Genomic DNA, 20,154 nt, shown 5'->3' on the forward strand with positions numbered 1-20,154 from the left:
GTCAGAACTTTGGTATAGGTTGCATTATAAGAATGGTATATCCATATGTAGAATATCCAAATGTAGAATCGAATATATCCAAATGCTGATCAAATCTACTTTTATGCAAAAAAAATTGTTTTTATGGCCAAAGTAAGGTTTGCAAATCTTCTGTGTATCCCCCAAAATAGGCAACTGTGATTCTCTCGGCTCCATGCAGTGATTAAATGCAAATTAACTTTTAAAAACAGAACTTAGTTACAAATAATTTTAAATTAAAGAAAATACTATCTTGCTTGCCCAACAGCTATAAAGTTGTTGTTACCCCTTGTTTTAAATTTGATGCATTTAAATTTTGCTTGCTTAATGAAGCATACTGCAATTTTGCCCGCTTTTTAGTGCAATCTTGAATTGATTTACTCTTTGATTTTTGCTGAAACAGCTAATGGTGGTGAAACTGGGTAGGCACTGCTTGTAAAATCAAATGGTGCCTCTTGTGTACATGCTTATTACTAGTGACGTTCCATCATTTTGCGCCTGCCACGAGGCCCCAACCGGCGTGGTCAGTTGATTGATAACTTGACATTTTTTTAATGTTGTGAATTGGAAAGGGAGGTGGAGAATTTTTAATACAAAATGCTAAGAATACACAATAGTATTTGATATGGTTTTCAGTTTTTGCTTCGACAAATTTGAAGTATCTTTTCTACAAGACTTTCTGCTTTTTCAAATACCTTTGCTTCAAATAGTTTTATAATACTGTTGCCGTGTACTCTTGACTTTCAGCCATAAATATTTTACAACTCATTTTGTCGTTTTCAAAATAGTTTCTATCATTTATCAAATATTTTCAGTGCGACTTCAGAAGAAAATTTGCTGTCCTTAAGTGACTGCACGTGTACTCTGCGTCGATTTGTTCACCAAGTTCCAACGAGTGTGTCTGTATTGCTAGATTTGAAGTATCTTCTCTACCTCAAACGCTGTTTTTTGGTAGAGATTTCTGAATATCTCAGTCATCAAGAAGCTGTTTTTCTCCACTGATGTTTCTACATTAGCAAAAAAGTGTGTGTTATCCGCGGCAATCAAGCATTTCCAATCGCTAGCATAAGAGTTGAAGAGCATTTTTGTTATTCCGTCGTCAATAACGAAGGACTCCTTGTTGCGATGCTGATGCTAATTATCCCGTTTTTAAATACGCTGTCAGAAGCTTGTTTTTGATAAGAAGGAGAAGATCCAATGCGGGCAGAAGCTCAGTAAAACAGCCGAGGAATTGACGTGCTCTCTAGTTATTCAAGAAGTAAGAAAATTTCTGAAGCAAAGCGTTTGAACGCTGACAAGCTTTTGTAAATTCGAACAGGAGTTCTCATATATAAGTAAAATCCAAAATTAGTTTAGCAAATTTGAGATTATACGAGGGTATTGTGGTCCTATGGCCAGCCGAAAAGAGCTAAGTGAAGAATCCGTCTTCTTTCGTGTCGCTGCTTAGAGAGGAAGCATGGATGCTCCACTTAACAGCACAAGCGTCCATTCTCCGGGCCGTTGTGGCGTCGATCTTTATCCGACATTGGCCATATCTGTTTGCTTGTGTCTGGCAGCAGCGTTTAACGCTCTGCATTGCTTTGCGCTGTACCGTACACGGTCCTCGAATGTTCATTTGCTCCGCATTCAGAGTTTGCTGCTAGCAAGCATCAGCATCTCGAGTCTAGTGGCATGCGTAGTCACCTTGCCAATGGTTGCCATAACATTTGTTACGACGACTACCAACCATAGATGCCATCTCAGCAGAAAATTCGCCGCAATCTTCTGGCTGGCCCCGCAGTCGTGCAACTTCATTGGCTGCGCTGCCCTCACCATATTTCGCTACCTCACTTGCAGATTTCCTTTGACATGCGAGCTTACAGTGACGACTTTTAAGACTTCAATGTCCATAATTATAATATGGATGGTTTCATACATTTCAATTTCACTTGGCAGCCTATTAGATGACCTTACACCCTCTGGCTATCCTGTTTATCCGCTGAACAAGTATTCTGGACTTGTTTTTGTTATATTTTATTTCAGCAATGTCATCCTTTTAGCGACCGTAAACCTTCTCATGTGGCTGATGGGTCACACGGCTTATCAGCGCGACAAACTCGCACGCAGAACGGTGATGAATGACCAGGCAGGTGGGGAAGTTGTCGTGCAGCGAAACAACTTGAAAGTAGCCTTCGTTTCCCTAGTTCTTCCAGTTAAAAATATAATTCTTTTCCTTCCCCCTGTGATCTTGGAACTTCTATTTGAGGCTGGTTATGAAGGTTTGCAATTGACGGAGACCCGCACGGTGTTCGGTCCAATCCCAGCTTTGTCGCATATGCTCGATCCACTGATTTGCATTTTTCTTGTGCAGAAAACAAAGTCTTTTTTGCAAAACAAAGTGAGACGGATAGGAGATTTCTTAAGGGAAAGATTGCGCTCAACGTTTGGCATCGCGACGCCATCGCGGCTCGGAAGAAACGTCGTTCTCCCAGCAGCTGAGGATCCTCAAAGAAGTTGAATAGGAATCTGTTACGAAGAATTTCGCGTGCTTTCTTCTTTGGTAGCCGTACATGAAAATGTTCCTCTCAATATCGGAACTCAAGCTAAGTAAAGTTCGTTGCAGAACTTGAAACCACACTGATGAATTATAAAGAATTTTACTTGGAAGATGAGGCAAGGTTGTGTTGCCGTGTATCCAAATTTTCGATTGCTTACCCACCCGAAACAACGCTCAGCATAGAACAAAACATTGGACGTGTTTGTCCGCCCAAAAGAACATTCAGTATATAAAAATTAACTCGATTAGTCAATTGAAGTGGTAGGTTTAAATGATGGTAAAACATTTTGTCTTCGCTGAGAAGACTTTTTTCTAATCGAATTTCCTAGCAGCATCATTTGCATATTTGACGTACGGGTTTTCATGCCACACGGTGCTGGTGTTACGTTGTCTAAATGAGCTAGCCTTTGTTTGCAAAATGAGACTATTAAAATTGTTTATTTTAAAGACCAAACAGAAAAAGCAAAGCAAGTTGGCCAGATGCAACAAGAAGAGTCTTTGGTAAAAGTCAACAGGGGTCATCAGACATTTAGCCTAAGTTCCAACTTAATTTTAGAAAGTTCTTTGAGACTAAGAAGAGTGTCCTTGAGGCAACTGATCTTGCAACGGACAACTATCCTAAGACGTTTAGTTTTTACTTTTTGATCAGGTCAATTGTCCAAAGGTGCTGGAAAACGATCAAAAAGATAGGATAACAGATTTTTCAAATGTTCTTTTGAACAACTTTTCCAGATATTGCCTCATGCTAGGAGAGTTTTTATGAACCAGTTATAAATTTAAAGAGCAAATTAGTTTTCCTTTTGCATCTGATGTTATCACGTCAAAGGCCTTGCTAAAATGTAGTTCAAGGTGGGGTTGGGTGTTTTAATCACCTTTATGAGGTACCCAGCCTGTTTAAGAGAAGTACCCAGCCTGTTTAAGAGAAGTACCCAGCCTGTTTAAGAGAAGTACCCAGCCTGTTTAAGAGAAGTACCCAGCCTGTTTAAGAGAAGTACCCAGCCTGTTTAAGAGAAGTACCCAGCCTGTTTAAGAGAAGTACCCAGCCTGTACTTGACGTCACTACAGTTCTAGCTGGAGTGTCAGAGCGAATGTGTAAAATTAACCAAGATTCCTTGCTTTCATTTGGTCAGGCATCTATCGCGAGATAATTTTTAACTCAATTTCAGCTAATTTTAACAACTGCAAGTTTTTTTCAAATAAGGCAGTATTCTAATGTTATTTTGCTGTCAATAAAGATTGCAAAATTCAAAAGCCAAATTCTATGAATGTCATTACGTTTTTAAGTATACCTTGATGTGTTGAACGAACGATTCTAGGTATCAAAACAGAGTTGCACCCCTAATTTTTTTTCTTTTTTTAAATTCTTTAATTTTTTTGGTTTTTCCTTTTTTATTTTTTTTCATTTTTTCAATTTTTTTTTTTTTTTATTTCTTTAATTTTTTATTTTTTCACTTCCTTTAATTTTTTTTAATTTTTATAGTTTTTTTCATTTCATTTTTCATTTTTTTAAAAAATTTTTTATTAGTATAAGGCAATAGGAACTGGTTGCCTGATCCTCCACGTATAACAATAAGCGTGCAGTTCAGCGTTGCAATTCAGCGTTGCAATTCAGCGTTAAAGTTTAAAACCGTCTTGTTCTATACACTAACGCGTATACAGATGTGCATGTATGGCATCGAGCACTACATACCGGACCAGTAAGCCGTTATCTTGGTATTTATAGTATAGTAATATGAAGGAAAAACTAATGATATTGGACATTTTTAAAGGTTCAATTCAATGAATAGACGCTTAAAGTAAAGTCACAAAAAGTAATTCACAAAAGGTTGTCTTTCTTTCGTAGACAAATCTCTCTTAAAGAAGTTGCCAGGCGCTAAAATCTGAGTGACAAATAGCAATGGTGAAAATAAAATCTTGCTACCTTGGCCCGTTGAAAATGTTCAACAGACCCTCTTTCTTACTCTTCCTGTCTGCTTTTGCTTGAAAATTAAGTAAACCAGCTTGGTTGATATCTTGGGTGATGGTCCCCGGCAATCCCCTTCCTACGTCACTCTACATGCACTCGTTGGTCCGTAAGAATAGGGATTTGTATCGTCCTGTCTTGCTATTTTTCTAAAATATAATTCTTACAATTCTACAGCGTAACAGTAATCACATTTTTACTTAATTTTTTAGCTGATAACAATGCTTAGAATTTTCTCCTGACGTAAAGAATAGTGGTAAGGTTTGCTACCATGACACTGTTAAGACATAAACAAGCACGATCTTACAGCTTGTCGCCCTTCTTTTTTAGGGCTCTATTGCTCACCCTTCAGTACCATGCAGTGCAAGGTTTACCAAATCTTCGCATCTAACATGCAGATATCGCAATATTTAAACTTGTAACTGGCCCTGGAGAAATGTCCGGGGGGGGGGGCACTCCCATTAAATCCAGTCGATTTGAGGGTCTTACCAAATGACTACCAAATGGCCCAGTTTCGATAATAACACAACGGCTTAGTTTAGCTTGCGATTTATTAAAGATAATGAACAAGCTTTCATCTATCCCGAACCACCATAGTCTATGGCGAAACAATTTGTCAAAGAAAGACCAGGCACGCAAAAGGAAATAGATGCTACAAAGGACAAAGTTTCCATCCTTATGCTACCATTTGAGGGTTATTGTCAAAAAGACTATCATTCGAGGGTTATTGTCAAAAAGACTATCATTCGAGGGTTATTGTCAAAAAGACTATCATTTGAGGGTTATTGTCAAAAAGACTATCATTTGAGGGCAATTTTTTAACAGCCTTGGCCCTATTTGACCCTGAATGGAATCCTCTGTTAGGCCATAATGGAAGTTCCCTGCCGGGAATAAATGATAAAGAGCTTAAACTACGCTCTGCTTTTGTGCCAATGTTGGCGAGAAATCGTGTTTTATTCCAACGGTTAAGTTTGTATAAGAAATGAAAGCCAGTTCAAACCAACAAAACCATCCAAACGACAACTGGATATACAGTTTCTATCTTCCACACCGCTATGAATTGCAACCGATGTATTTGATACTACAGGCATACTGCTGGCAATGGGCACAGATGCATTTTCAAGTGCTTTTGTTGGATATTGTTGCATAATTATCTATACCAACAAGATGCAATGTTAAATCTTAATAATTCAACCTCGTGTTTTTGAATTTTTAAACTGTGCAGTCATACAATTCAATCAGAGAGAGGGGCCGAAAAGTTTTCTCCTATTAGGTAATTTTGAGAAAACTGAAGTTTAAAAACAAGATATTGCAGATTTTTCTGAAGAGAAGTAATTGTTACATTTTCAGTAGTTGTTTGAGTGGTTGTCAACAATATCGAAGACTAATTGGCCTAGTGCCCCTTTTTATTTAGTTTAGTTCAGTTGGATTTAAACAAATATAAGTCGCAGCATGGACACGCAACGAACTAATAGCAGTGATAAAGCTATTTATAAAATAACAATAACAAAACTATAATAACAAGTTATTTATGTTTAGATACGAAAAATATATCTGTTAAAAAGGCCCAACTTTTCACCAGAAGACAGCAGTGGCGTCGACAGCTTGAAAAACTGATGTGCACAAAAATTCTCGACCACACCCTTCGACTCTCAGAAAACGTGGAAGACAACATTATTAGTACTTTTGATCTATTTCCTTTTTTTGGAAAAGCAGTTTTCTCAAGCAGCACATTTTGTAACTGGGGCTTTTTTGCAAAAAAGAAAATCGAAATTGACCTCATCAAAATTAAAAGGTTATTCAACTGATTTTTAAAAATTAGAAAATCGACCTCTGGGAAAACTGGGGTGGAGAAGTCCGGGGCGACACCATTGGAAGACAGAGACAACGAAAAATGAACAATTGTCGCGTGCCAGGAAACAGCTAGGGGATGTTTTAAAGGGATTTTTAGCCTGCTGTTAATGGGGCAGCAGAGCCCACGCCACAGAGCGGGGTGGGAGCATGGCTCCCACTTTTCTTGCTAACTGTAGGTATTACATTCTCCTTTTAAGCATTAAATAGGTAACCTTCTTTTTGGCCCCCCCTCCTTTTCAGAATCGGTGGCACGGGCCCTGGGCAGTATTTGGGTATTTAGCCCGTTGGGGGTGTTTAGTTGCGTTCAATGATTTTGGCCCAAAAATGCTGAGTTCACACAAGTATGATACTTGAGTATTCGCGTAAGGATGATAGATAGATAACCAGCTTCACGAACTGCCTCAGTGATTTTGTTGACTAAACTATCTATAAATATGAAACTATCAATATTGTTTGCAGGGGACAGGAAGGGCATTTAAAGGGGAACTGAAGTGAAAAATGAAAATCAATTATTTAGTAGTTTTCATCATGCTGATTTCGAATATCGACACGAAATTAGTGTTTTTCTTTTCGTTTTCCTGCATTCACCACGCGAAGTGTGAAATTTCTCCATTTCGGTGGCGGAGAGGTCTGGAGACAAGTTTCAGGCGCTGACGTAAAGTCGTGGACACGTGCCCCGATCGCAACGAAAACAACATTGTAGTAGGTAGTAGAGTGAATCGGAGGGAGGGAATTCGGTTAGTGGTTAGAATTTCAGTTCGCAATTTTCACGACAGCTCTTCAGGAATGACAACAGACTTAAGATCGAGCGACGATGAATTTGGAGCATGTGGTGGTGAAGTACTTGCCCTACCAAGGGCGAACGGGAACTGCGAAAGTGGCGATGAAGATTAGCCTAGGCCCGATGAGATCCCAGAGGATGAGGATGAATTATCTCTCGCGACATGCTCGTTTTGTCGGTAGAAATGAGGAAGTAAATCAATGGTACGTCGATCTTTGTTTCTTTTCTGACAATGAAGGCAAGAACAACTCAAACACAATTTCCTTATATCCTTATAAAAAGTAAGATACAACTGAGAATGTAGGCTACATATTATAATCTTTCCATTTCTAAAATCTGAAATAATAAGGATTATTACAATTTAATAAATATTTGCTTTGATATAAAACGTTTATACATCGACCTAATCCACTTTGGTTTTAGAACTGGCTTGTTTTTTGTACATTGACAAGTATTATTAAATCTTACTGCAATTAAGATTTTTGGACTGATAGTTCGAAAATGTCAAATATTTAATAGAATTGCATAAATATGCCTAAAATAGATTAATACCTAAAATTATATCCATTTTGCTAGGTATCTACAAACAGTGGCCGATCAATGGATGGTTTGCTGGTTTTTGGGTATTTGTGCTGGAAAAACTGGACAACTTTAAGTATGAATTTATCACAAAATGTAAAGAAAAGAACTTTAGTCAAAGAAGACAAGGGTTTCAAAATTATGCAGAGAGACAATGAAAATGCAAAAATCAGCTACCTACTACATATACAGTGGAGTACAGGGTTATATAAAGTTCATAATAGCAAGAAGAGAAATTTAGAACTAGTGGGGTCATGTTATAAGTTAGAAATTTGTTAAAACTAGTGGGGCAATGGCCAAATCTTGTCAGCCCTAGGCCAAATCACTAGATTAGTCACATCAAGGGGGGGGGGGAGGGGTTGGGGATTGAGCAAGGCTTGATATTTTCAAGATTCCTAAGGTATATTTTTCAAGATATTTTACTCACATCAAAATGTGTAGAATAGTTTGGATTTGATAAAGTTTTTCTCTTACAATAATGGTCCTGTACCACCTGCTTGGTAACATTTTTTATACATAATCAGAAGAAAATGTTTTACCTTCACAGTACAATGTTCTTTTAATGTATTCTGTCACTGCCTATTGTTTAGATACACTGTTTTCAAATTTTGAGAATGAAGTTTTTTGGTGCCCAATGGTTATATTTTTCTGAAATTTGCTTCAACTCAACATTTTTCATAGAACAGTTATGAGATAGAAACCCTGACATATCTTTTGTTAAGATAAGGTCTTTTAATAAACTTGGAAACATATAAATCATTTAATGGTTGTGCTTTAAATCCTTCTCCTTTATGTACATCCTGGTATGAATTGTTTTTTGTGCCTGGAGTTATACCAGAAAATGCTTTGATATCATGTTCTATAGACAAAGCATGAGAGATCATGTTTAAAGGGGTATTTCTGAGGTGGGGGACTACTTTTGTCTTTTTCAGCAAATCGGATTGTGTAGGTTTGGCAAGTTTCATGGCTCTACAGCTAACAGAAATGGATTAACCATAGTTATGTCCTCTGAGTGCTGGGCACAGGACCCCCATTCTAAAACTAGCGAAAGAGGTATTTCTGAAATGGGGACGACTCAATCATTTTCTGCAAGTAAATTATGTGGGTTTGCCAAGTTTCATGGCTGTATAGTTAACAGAAATAGATTTACCATACTAACGTATTCTGAGTACTGGGCACAAGTACTCCAGGCTAAAAATAGCACAAGGGTTTTTTTCCCAAAATGATTCTATATTCTATCTTTTTCACCAAGTTTCATGCTTTTATCACAATTTTCACGATTGTTATCTGTCATGAACCTTATCAAACTCACTACTACATTACATCAAAACATCTCTTCGTGTCCACCACTTTACGTCACAAGGTCACGTGACACAGTGGTCCGACCGCGTTCTCGCTCCGCCATCGATGAGGGCAAATTTCGACTTTAAAACCTTAATAACTTAAAAACTACATAACGTATTAAAAAAATTCAAACGGTTTTGGAATCAGCACGGGAACCTTTATCAGTGGTAAAAAAATCGTTTTTCACTTCAGTTCCCCTTTAAAGTAGACGCGTACAAAAATGACGTCACTTCTTGCAGATGTAAAACGAGGCCTGGATTGAATTTTGTATTGACATCGAGGTTTGTCCATCCTGGCCTAAGTTCTGTGTTGTCAACGTCGGGAAAATTTGAACGAAAAAACTGTCCTTGAATTTAGTACAAATGAAGGGCAAAGATATACCAGCTGAAATTAACAGTTTCTTTTTTGGTGCTCCAGTAAGCTTGAGATTTATATGGAATCTTATCCCGTTAACAAGAAGGCGGAAAACTTTGAAAATGAAGGCGATGTGTTGACGCTCGAGTCCTTACCTGATGATGCGATCCTGCAAATTTTGTTTTGGCTGCAACCGCAAGACTTAGCGCTACTCTGTCTGGTTTGCAAGCGTTTACGTGCTTTAGCTAACAGTGATTCCTTGTGGAAAGGGTTTGCACGTCAGTTCACTTACAAACCGAAGACAGGAGGGTAAGTGTGGATGAAACCTAGTTGATTTTGACTCAGGGAAGCCAGTCAGTTGAATGGTTAGTCAGTCAGTCAGTTGAACTTCTAGCGCATCTCAGGCGCAGAGTTAAATGATAACATAAACAGTCCTCTTCTTGAAAGAAATTGGGAAAAGCTTCTGGATAAAGCCCCCTATCTAATGAGCCCCCTCTCTTTTACGCCCCCCCCCCCCTCTAGGACTGAAAAAACGAATAAGCCACCTGGGCTAATAGAGCTTTTACGATATAAGCGCAGTCCAAAACTAAGCACATTAGAATCTTCACAAATGCGTCAGTTCTTTTTCAACATCAGAATAAAAGTTTCAAATTGGGTCAAAACAGGTCTGATTGCTCATTCATCACATTCCTAATTCATTTATATTATGACCTAATCAGGGTTGCCAGATGTTTGAAACGGTTGGCGCTCAAATTTTTCACAGTTTCACAGTCCACGGCTGAATTCGGCCAGCCGAACAAAATTCAGTATTCACAATCAGTTAAATATTAGCCAGTTTAAATATTTGTTGAATACTAGTTTGATAAAAATGGCTTTGCATGTAAAAAGTTATATATGCATTTGATTTCTTCCATTGTCTGCTATCTTTTACTTTGTTTCATGTTCAATCACTGGAGATTTTGAGATTCTTTTGGCATAACGTTACACATTATATGTGGAAATATATTTTTTTGCTTTGCATTTTTGTTTTGTTCTGCATTGATGTTCACTTGCGGCCAAATTTCATCAAACTTCGGATTTTTTGCCTGAATTGATTTTTTTGAAATTCAAAGGCTTTAAAAAAGGCTAGAATTGAGAAATTGAGATTATTGGGAACCAAGATCAAAAAGTGAAGAAAATTGTGACAGTCTTATGAAACAAAAAATGGTTTGACACTGTTCTTCTGAAATAAAAGTTTCATTTTACTTTCATGAACTCTCTACTGATCTAACAATTTAAATGGAACTAAGTAGGTAAGAGGGTGAATCACACGCATGAAATTTTTTTATGTGCATGGGGTGTCGCCAAAAGGGGTACTGGGTGGGTGCTTCTCCCCCAACACTTTGTCTGTCAGCGCATGAAGGATTTTTGCCTGGCAAAGCTAACCCTAACCATACAATCTAAAAATCTTCAACAGGTATGTGCAATCTTAGCAAAATAAATTTTGCTCAATATATAGTTTTGTATTTTCATGCACCTTTAAAAGCAAAAATATTAAAAAACCATTTTTCATTAGATGCACTGATTTGTTTTTATTGTAGCATTTGCAACAACTTTTTTTTAATTTTAGATTCAAGAAGTCATGGAAAGAGGTTTATTGTTTTGGAAAGAAATGGAATGCTGGAAGCCTGGAGTGTGTAGTCACGATGAATTTAGCACCTAAAAAGTAGGCCTGTTTTCTGCATCAACTGTTTAAATTTGTTCTAAATTAAAAGTATTATTCCAAAGCATCACTCTAAATTTGTGACAGCATTCTGGCTCAAGGCTACAATTATGTTTTAGCTGTCTTATATATCAGTTTCCAAGGGTATTATTGTTACCTAATTTTTCAGATTTTAAAAAGGATATCTTTCTCAAAGCAAAAAATGTGTTTATTTCCCTTGATACATGCTTTCTGGGGTACAAAAAGCTTCCAAGTCATTGTATCCCTTGCATGCGCCCCTATAGAAGGGTTTTGTCGTAGTTTTTTAAGCCTTTTCTCCATGCCCTCTAAAACTATGGGCATCACGCCCTTTTCCTACAAATTTTATGAATTAGAAATTACATGACGAATAGTCAAATTATAGACCAATTATTTAGGATTTTGGTGGTGAGGTATAGTCCCAAGGATATTTTGAAGTGAAGGTTGGACTTTGAGAAATTCTCAGTGGTTGTGGAAAAATTATAGTCTTAGGAGCTACACAAAAAAAGCTTGGGACCATGGTCCTTCAGTTATTAGCAGGTTGTTTTTTGGGTAACAACCCGATTGTTGGTTGAACAGTTCCTGAAATTACAGGGAGGGGGCATGTAGGGCTCCATCCTCATCCTACTTGCTTCTAGTTGGGGAATTTGGGTTTTCAAACCCCTGATATGTTGAGTCTGTTTTCTTGTTGAAAAGGGAAAATAATGTAGACTTGGGAAAAATGTATAGTGTTGGTTTTGATAACCTTAAAAATTAATTAAAAACTCCAATTCCCAATTTATTTCAGGCCGACCTTTAAAAAAGGGCGTCTTGATTGCCGGCATGGTCAAAACATAGTCTGAGAAACCTGCCTCTCTGGCCCACATAATTTCAGCCACCTGTGTTAGAAGTTGATTTCTAATAACGGGGAAGGGGCTGCTAACACAATGTGTTCTTAGAGCTTGGCTGACCTTCGGTGAGCTGAGGCTTCTTAAACCAAGGCCTAGCGCTGGGGCTTCCTTTCATTAGAAGAAAATTGGTTGAAAAGTATTGCTGTGAATTTGATAGGGTTTCTTTCTTCTTTAATATTTTATTTAGAGGTTGCTGAAGATGATGGAAGAAGATCTTGTTTTCAGAATGTTATGGAAAAGTATGGTTTTAATGATTAGCATATGAACCCTAACCCTAGTTGCCAGATCTGGAGCAGCCATGCTCAATGCTTTGCTGGCTAGTTTTCTTTCCCATGATCCCGAAAAATGTTGACACATTTTTGGGTAAATTCAAGGGCTGGTAGAATTTATAGCAACTTTAAAAAAATGACACCTCTTTTCCAGCCTGATGCCATGGATCTGGTTAAACAATCAAGGGAACATCTTGATGGTTTCACAAGGGACAGAAATATTTTCATATTCATCAACGAAGCTTATGAAGCATCAAGGTGGTGACAGGTGCATCTTATCAAAGCTAAGTGGTCATACCAGTGATGTTACCAGATTCACAAAAGTTGGCAATTTCATCTACTCTGCCAGTCTGGACAAAACTGTTTGTGTTTGGACGGTTAAAAAGAAGCCAAGGCGTGTTGCCAAACTTTCTGGGCACCAAAGTAACATTAACTGCATCCAGGCTAACCAGGAAGTAATAGTGTCAGGTTCAAGAGACGAAAGTATTAAGGTATGCTTATTCAATGTTAAGGCAAGTGTTTATTCCTGAGATGATCTTAACTTGTTAGGGGGAACTTGAAGAGAAGGACTAGAAAGATAGAAAAGAGTGAGTGATGGAGCAGCTGGTGGTGACTGTCTAATAAGAGCTTCAAAGTTATTATTAAATTTGAAAGAAAACTAAAGGTTAAATAGAAAGTAATTAGAAAGTTCTAAGTAACCAAACAAACAATTTTTGAATAAAAGATTTTATCTTTTTAGAATATATTCTATGTTTCTCCCTTCCTAGTATCAAGGCCATTGTGAAAGAAAGTACTTTGCTGATATTGCAAAAAATTGTCCACTCTATAGTCACCAACTATTGGCCTATCAACTACCTTAACATTTATATCATTCAGAAGTCTTGATGTCCTTTCTCAGAAAAGTTTCTGGAAATATTTCATCTTGTGTACTAAAGACCCTTAATTAATCTTACAATAGTATGCCTTTTAATTATTAAACCTAATCTTTAAAGTTGTGCTTGTGCTACCAGTATGCTGGATGCATTTATGTAAGATGTGTAATGAACATTGAATATTCTTTAAAAATTTTTAATTTTGACATAGTGTGGTTTATTTTTTAAGGTATGGTCTAGTTGGGATTACACTTGCCTGGACTCCATTGATTTGGAAGATCAAGTCAGATCACTGTGTTTAAATAGACTAAAAAGGTTTGGAGCTTTTTATGTTGTAGTTATCAGTGATTCAAAATAATTTCTAGTGTTTTATCGTTGAAAAGAAGTGCTATTTTAAGATTTAAATATTTTGATCTAAATTTGCTATATTTTAGCCATGTGATAGTTGGGATGTCTGCACATAATGTCAAATATGGAGCTTTAAGGACGTATGACTTGAACAGGTAATTTATGCTTTATGTAAGGTTTTATGTTAACTAGGGGGCAATAGGGTTCTATCATACATGATTTATAATTTTCTGCTGTACTATTTTAAAACAAAAAAAGTATTTTAGCCATAATTATCATCATGTTTCTGAGTTCTTATATACCATTCTGATGTCAAATTGAAGCTGGTATACTTTGACCAAGTATAGCGAATAGACTGGCACCTTTCAAGATTGTCTATGTTTTCAATAAGCCAACATATTATGATTAGTCCTACTGTTTTAGAAATAAATGATTTGATGAGTTGATTTAGGGCTATTTGAGCAAGTCCTTGCCTTTTCAAGTTGTTTTTTATTACTTTTTGATATTACTGAACTTTTTTCAGATGTTAATTTCAATTTAAAACATCAATTTTATCGCTGTAGACCAAATTTTTATATTTCTGAAACTTTTCAGGGGTAGGTTAGTCTGTGATCTGACTAGCAATGGCAGTGAAACAGAGCGTCTTGGTGCTGGCATCACTCAGCTTGCCCTGGAAGATGCGCACACTGTGCTTTCATGTGGATATGACACAACTATTCGGCTTTGGGATTTAAGAACAAGGTATTTCTTAACATTTGTTAGGAAAGGTTATGCCTGGCCTTTTTTATTTCATTGCATACTGGTGATAGAGGTACCTTGCATAAAGTACATTGCTTGCCCTTTAAATATTTAGAAAATCAATACCCTCTTCACTTGTTCTTAAAAAATAGCTAGTTCATTTTGACAGCAAATGTTGGAAAGGAGAATGAGAATCAACAAATATTACATGTTTTATATGCATTATACAATCAACCAGACTATAATTGTGTTATATCTAAATATGAATGAAATACATGCCCCTTTTCCCCTGAACTAATTATGTTTTATCTACAAGCTCTTTTTGCTACCACAGGCGGTGTGTCCTAGCCTTGTATGATCCACATGATAACGCAGTGTTTTGTTTTGATTCAAATAAAGACTGGATGGTTGTCAGTGGCACCAGTCGTCATGGAGTTGTAAGTTTGCGCTCTGTTATCTTGCTGATAAAATTCATTTTTTTTAGAAACAGAAGCCTTGTTTTTTTATATTTTAGTTTAGTCCTTGATTTTAAACCTATTTTCAAATTTCCATTTGTACTTTACAATCAATATCTTTGAATCTCTACACCCAATATAAATTGTTTTGCTTTCAAGATGTTAATGCGATTGGCTTTATTTCAGGATTGTATTCAGTGCTGTGCCTTCAGATGTGTTAAATGAGCAATGCCTTTTTCTGATTCAGCCATAAGTGGTCTCAAGCAAAACACCATTAAATCAAATCGTTGGCAACTATGCGTTACCAGCCAACTTGATCTTTCCATTTCACGAGATCCCACCTTAGATTTTCTGTAGTAACCCTAATTTCCAATTATTCCCTGTTTGAATGCCAAAAGCAAAACTTTTTATACCTAAATATCCTCTATGGTAATTCTATCCTCTATTTTAGATTCCTTGATTGACCCATTTTTTCTATAGCAAGGAAGAAATTTTATATTAAATTTGGAGGTTTTGTGCATAAATTAAAGTTTGCACTGAAAGCATGAGGAGATTTGAGAATCCAAGTGAATCTCTTGTATAGATCTAGCTGTCTGCAACACTGGCTTTTGATTTTAGATAAAAGAAATAGTCTAAAATAAGATAAAAATCTAAAATAAACCAATAGTCCAAAAAAGTAAAATTCTAAAACAAAGTAAAAGTTTTAAATATCAGAAGCCAATTGCGTCAGTCAAGGCCCAGTTTCGTACATGTTGAGTAGAGTGTCTTTGATGAAATCTATCTTCTACAGATATAGAATTTTCGACCCGGAGGTAAAAAGTTTTAAAAAGAATTGTAAAGCCAAGGACAGTCAAGGTTTTCGAGAGCTTTGTATTTCATTAAACTATCAATCTGAAAGCAAAGCATACTAAACAGGGGCGTCGTGACCAGGGGTTGTGGGGTGTCACACCCCCATTAGTATCTCAATAGGAAATTTCAGGTAAAATACGCTCGGTGGAAGAAACAGTTTAGGTAGTTCAGTCAGAGACCTTTACGTCTTAAAGTCAATAAGGATCAAGCAAAGGTAGTTGCTCCGTTGGTTAAACGTGATATTCCTTGATGATGGTAAACGAGCTAAGCGAAAATGATCTCAGGATTTGTTGCTGGCACTAAATCCGAAAAACCGGACTTTCTTAGGTAAAATTGTGCCTTGTGTCCATTATACCTAAAGGTGCCCGATAGAAGCGTCAATTGCAATTCACAATGAGCTCCAGATTTCTTTTTACATTCAAAATGAATGACAAGATGGAAAGAATGATCTAAATTGACAACTAGTGCTTCTTGTTTTCAAGACCACGGTGAAATTATACCAATTGTTTTAATCTGCTGTTCAATCCGTTTGCAAAAATGAAATAATTTTCAATAGGATTAGAAGGATTGCTTTAGTAAAATTCACTTAAAAGTGTACTTTTTTCCAGGGAACTGAAAGCTTCAAAATTTCAAAATTTTCTAGTTCTCCGCCTTAGGTAGAAACTATACCCTTTGTCCGTCCCGATATACAGATTTGACAAAACTGATAGGAAAGTACGTCATGATTGAAAGTTTCGAATTATATGCCACAGAGTCAGATTGACAAAATGTATTGGAAAATGTATTGGTCATTGAATCAGGTAAATTCGTAGTCTACACCAATCACCCCCCCCCCACCCCAACCAGGCTTGCCTCACGACGGCCCTGATACTAAATAACATACTTATCAGCTTACTCAAATACAGCTTAGAAGAGCTCATACGGTCTCGTACGGGTGTGGAACCGTCTGGCTGCTACACAAAGTCAGCAAAAAAGTCCAAGGTTCTGGATCAACATTTGTTTTTGGGTCCAACCTTTTGCAATCACACGATAATATCGATAATTATCTGGGTATAACGCATCGACAATCTGCCTTCGAAGGAATGGATATGTACCAGGAGCGTGCCATTGATCGCTGTTTCCCAGAGCTACCATCTTCCAACTTGTGCCATCATTCGAGCCTTCGAGAAAGAAAGATCCTGTAGGTTTATGGCCTCCACCTGCGTATCCAGACACCGCAAAGGATCTCACTATATATGGTGTCTTTAAATCCACTTGTAAATAAGCTATTCCTTCAGCATCCGGGCGCGTATAAACTCCAAAAGACTGCCAGTTAGTAGCGAATATGCTTTGATGCTCGTCAGCTACGTTCTTAGGTTGTCCCCATGTACTTGCGGGTGTTGGATAGACGCTGAAGGTGAATCTGTGTTGATTTGCTTTTGTAAGGAGGTTATTCTTTGGATCTCCGGCGTCTTCTCTGGCTAGGGAAATTCCGCAGCAAGAAATTAGTATACCCAATGAAGCTGCCTGAAGGAGGCTTGCCATCCTTTTATGTTGTTGGTCTTGTGGAAATCTCAAGTTGCAGCAGAAAAAAGCTCAGGAGATGCATCTCACAATTTATGTTGTGTGCATGTCATTTAAAGGCAGTGCATCCCGCTGTTCATTGGCAATTGTCTGTTGAATCTCGAGGTTTCTCGAAATTAGCGAAGCGTGACAAATTAGTACAATCACTTCCGTGTCTGCAGATTCAGATTCGGGTTCGCGAGTAGGTCGAAGATTCGAAGAACCGCCCAGCCGCCGTCTCAAATATAACTGAAGTCAGAATCTCATTCCTATTACAGATATCACCATACTAGTAGCTACTAATTACAGCAAAAATCAGTTGAATATCTATTCTCATTTTTCTGGAAAAACGGGGTTTATACCGAGCATTCACTGTTCTGCGTAAAGGAGAAAAACTGATCGAGGCTCACCCCCGTCTCAAATATAACTGAAAGCAGAATCTCATTCCAATTACAGCTGTTGAATATTCTGTTCATTAACAGCTACCTTTTTCATATAAGTGCAAATTAATACGATTTACATTTACGGAAATAAGCAACGTTCATTTACATTATAGGTTTTGTTTTACATATGTCTTCAACTGTTGAGGGACCTTTTTGTCTCCCGATAAAATTCTAATAACTCTGGTATTCTTCAGCTTGTCGATGCTTGCAAAAATACTTCTTAGCAGAAGCTGCAGCACTTTTAGACTTCTACTTCTTTCTTTTGTTGAAAAGTAAGAAGATGCTATAAATTTGACATAATTACGATCAGCTAGCACCATACATTCTTGAACCATATGTTCTGCCAATCTGCCATCAGCAGTAATTCCTTTGCTAGCCTATCCTTTGTTGCTAAAACGACATGGGCAACAATAAGTGCGAATGAATTTTTATTGCTGTTAAGTAAACATTTGATTTCAGCTTTCATTCTATTATCTAATGTACACATTTCGAAAGTTTCTACAGAAAAATTAGTCCAGTCATATCACTGCTCTTGATTGAAGCGACTGACGATTTATCCTTCTTTTGTCGTGGCTTTTTCAATAAACTCTGTCTTTGTACTTTCATGTTCTGACTGCCATCTGTGTATCGTCTGCAAGAAATGGCTAGATCAATGAAATCAAGAAAAACATGTAAAAGCCACCCTAGTGTCCGAACAACGAGTTTTTATGCAGAAAATTTAGGCAAGCATTCTTGGGTCAACAAATGTGCACTTCACTTAACTGTCGTCACGTTCAATTACATCGTCGACAACTAGAAATGTTACAAAAGCCAAAATCTTCGAAAACGTGTCGTTTGATTATCCAGATTCTTTTTTTGCAATTTCTGTTTAGTTTAGGTCAAGGATTTGTATATGAGCAAGAAATAGCCAACTTACCTTAGATATAACAATGTTATAAGTATTGCTCCTGATTCTGGCCAAATAAGAAATTGGGGGGGGGGGGGGCTGAATGGTTAGAGATAGGAGGTAATGACATCATCAATATTTTTCAATTAAGCAAAAATTTCACTTTTGATTAAACAGAAACATAGTTTTATGTACGTATTTTTTGCGAAAACATACACAGCTTACCATTAACTGTGACGTAATTAATTAATATGTATTTATGCGCATGCGTAGTAAAAAAAGCTATTTTTATGACGAAAATATTTAAATGTGCTCAAATTCTAGCTACCGGCTTCATTGCTTCCAAAATCCAACTCATAAACGAAGAGTGAATCAAAACAAACATATTATTTAATGACTCAAAGTAAATTTTGCTGACGTTAGCAATTTCTAAAAATAGTTTCGAATATTATTTTCAACAACGGCAAAATGTTTATTACAATTCACATTTTATATGGAAAAAGTTTCATTAAATAATAACATTTGAGATGGAAGCTAAAGAACGTTTTATTATGTCTAAAAATGTACTACCCAGACTCTTGAATAAATATAGACTATGCTTAATTTTGCTTGCTAGATTGTATTCAGAAAACTGCTTTTGCTCAAACCAGAAGCTGCCGAAGCTGCCAAGCTACGCAAACAGTTTACTCACGCGCGAAACTTGATAAGTGTCATTTTCTTCGATTTTTCTTCAAATGCAATAATTTATCTTCTCATATTTCAGGTTCGCCTATGGGACAAGCGTATGACGTCACCAGTTCGAGTAAGTTTGGTTTTGCACTAAGAAGTAACCGTATAAAGAATTACCTCAAAGTACTTTTCACAACTGATACTCCTTTAGAGTAGAAAACGTCGTAATTTTATGACCCTCTAACACAGCTCGTAACGGGTGAGCTGTCGCCGATTCCTCAAGAACATGAAATCAAACGCGCCATTTGGTATATAAAAACTTTTGGTATTTACCTGACGTCTATGAAAAAATTGGCTAGTATAACACGTTTTAATTTTACTCTTTGAAAGGGTCATTGTGCTTTTTCAGTAAACATAGATGTAAACCTAGTTTTCAAGAAATTTGATTTACTCCGTGGGAAATTACAGACAGTAGCAAATCTGAGAATGAGAAATATTGGGTATTTTCTACTGGCTTCATATGTGTATACCCTCCCCCATTTTTAACTGGCTTCAAATCCGAACATGACCTTGCTCTCTCTGATCTTGCGACCCTAGCTAATGTGATCAATATTTCCCTTTCCTAATCAGTTTGTAATTCTCCTCCGCAGTCATTCTTTACGTCACCAAGAAGAAACAGCAGTCCTGTTTACTCTTTGCGTTACTGCGAAGACGCTCTCTACGTTGCAATGTCGTCATCTGTGCGTATATTTTCACTTTACAAATAAAGGACTCAACCATATCCTTATTGACACACTGAAGTTTGTACTTCTTATGATATTGTATTTTGCACGTACTTAGAAGAATGTCATGCAAATTTTAAAGTATTTTTCTTTGAGCAATATTTTAAACAGTAATCAATGTGCGTAAATTTAGTGTTAATGTGCTTTAAGACTAGCAATCTCCTTGTTAAGCAGACTTGAACAGTTTTTTTGCTAAGAAAGTATCTTACTCCTATTTGATTTTTATCTCTACACATTCTTGGGCTCTGGTTGGCAATCGATG

General features: G+C 37.0%; 1 protein-coding gene and 1 long non-coding RNA gene across 2 annotated transcripts; both read left to right on the plus strand.

Annotated features, from left to right (window-relative positions):
* The first annotated feature begins 6,846 nt into the window (after positions 1–6,846).
* Positions 6,847–8,275, plus strand: LOC135687515 (uncharacterized). Its single transcript, XR_010516225.2, has 2 exons — positions 6,847–7,355; positions 7,729–8,275. It is a non-coding gene; the product is annotated as an uncharacterized LOC135687515 (long non-coding RNA).
* A 1,071-nt stretch (positions 8,276–9,346) lies between these two features.
* Positions 9,347–20,106, plus strand: LOC135695828 (F-box/WD repeat-containing protein 4). The gene is made up of 9 exons (XM_065215011.2): positions 9,347–9,738; positions 11,039–11,134; positions 12,463–12,799; positions 13,410–13,495; positions 13,615–13,683; positions 14,123–14,269; positions 14,601–14,703; positions 19,205–19,243; positions 19,761–20,106. Exons 1-9 carry the CDS (start codon positions 9,509–9,511, stop codon positions 19,875–19,877), a joined length of 1,224 nt encoding a protein of 407 aa, XP_065071083.2. The 5' UTR covers positions 9,347–9,508; the 3' UTR covers positions 19,878–20,106.
* Positions 20,107–20,154: the final 48 nt, after the last annotated feature.

Source organism: Rhopilema esculentum, chromosome 14 (genome assembly GCF_057945365.1).
Source record: "Rhopilema esculentum isolate cy_ngs chromosome 14, ASM5794536v1, whole genome shotgun sequence".
Classification (NCBI taxonomy): Eukaryota; Metazoa; Cnidaria; class Scyphozoa; order Rhizostomeae; family Rhizostomatidae; genus Rhopilema; species Rhopilema esculentum.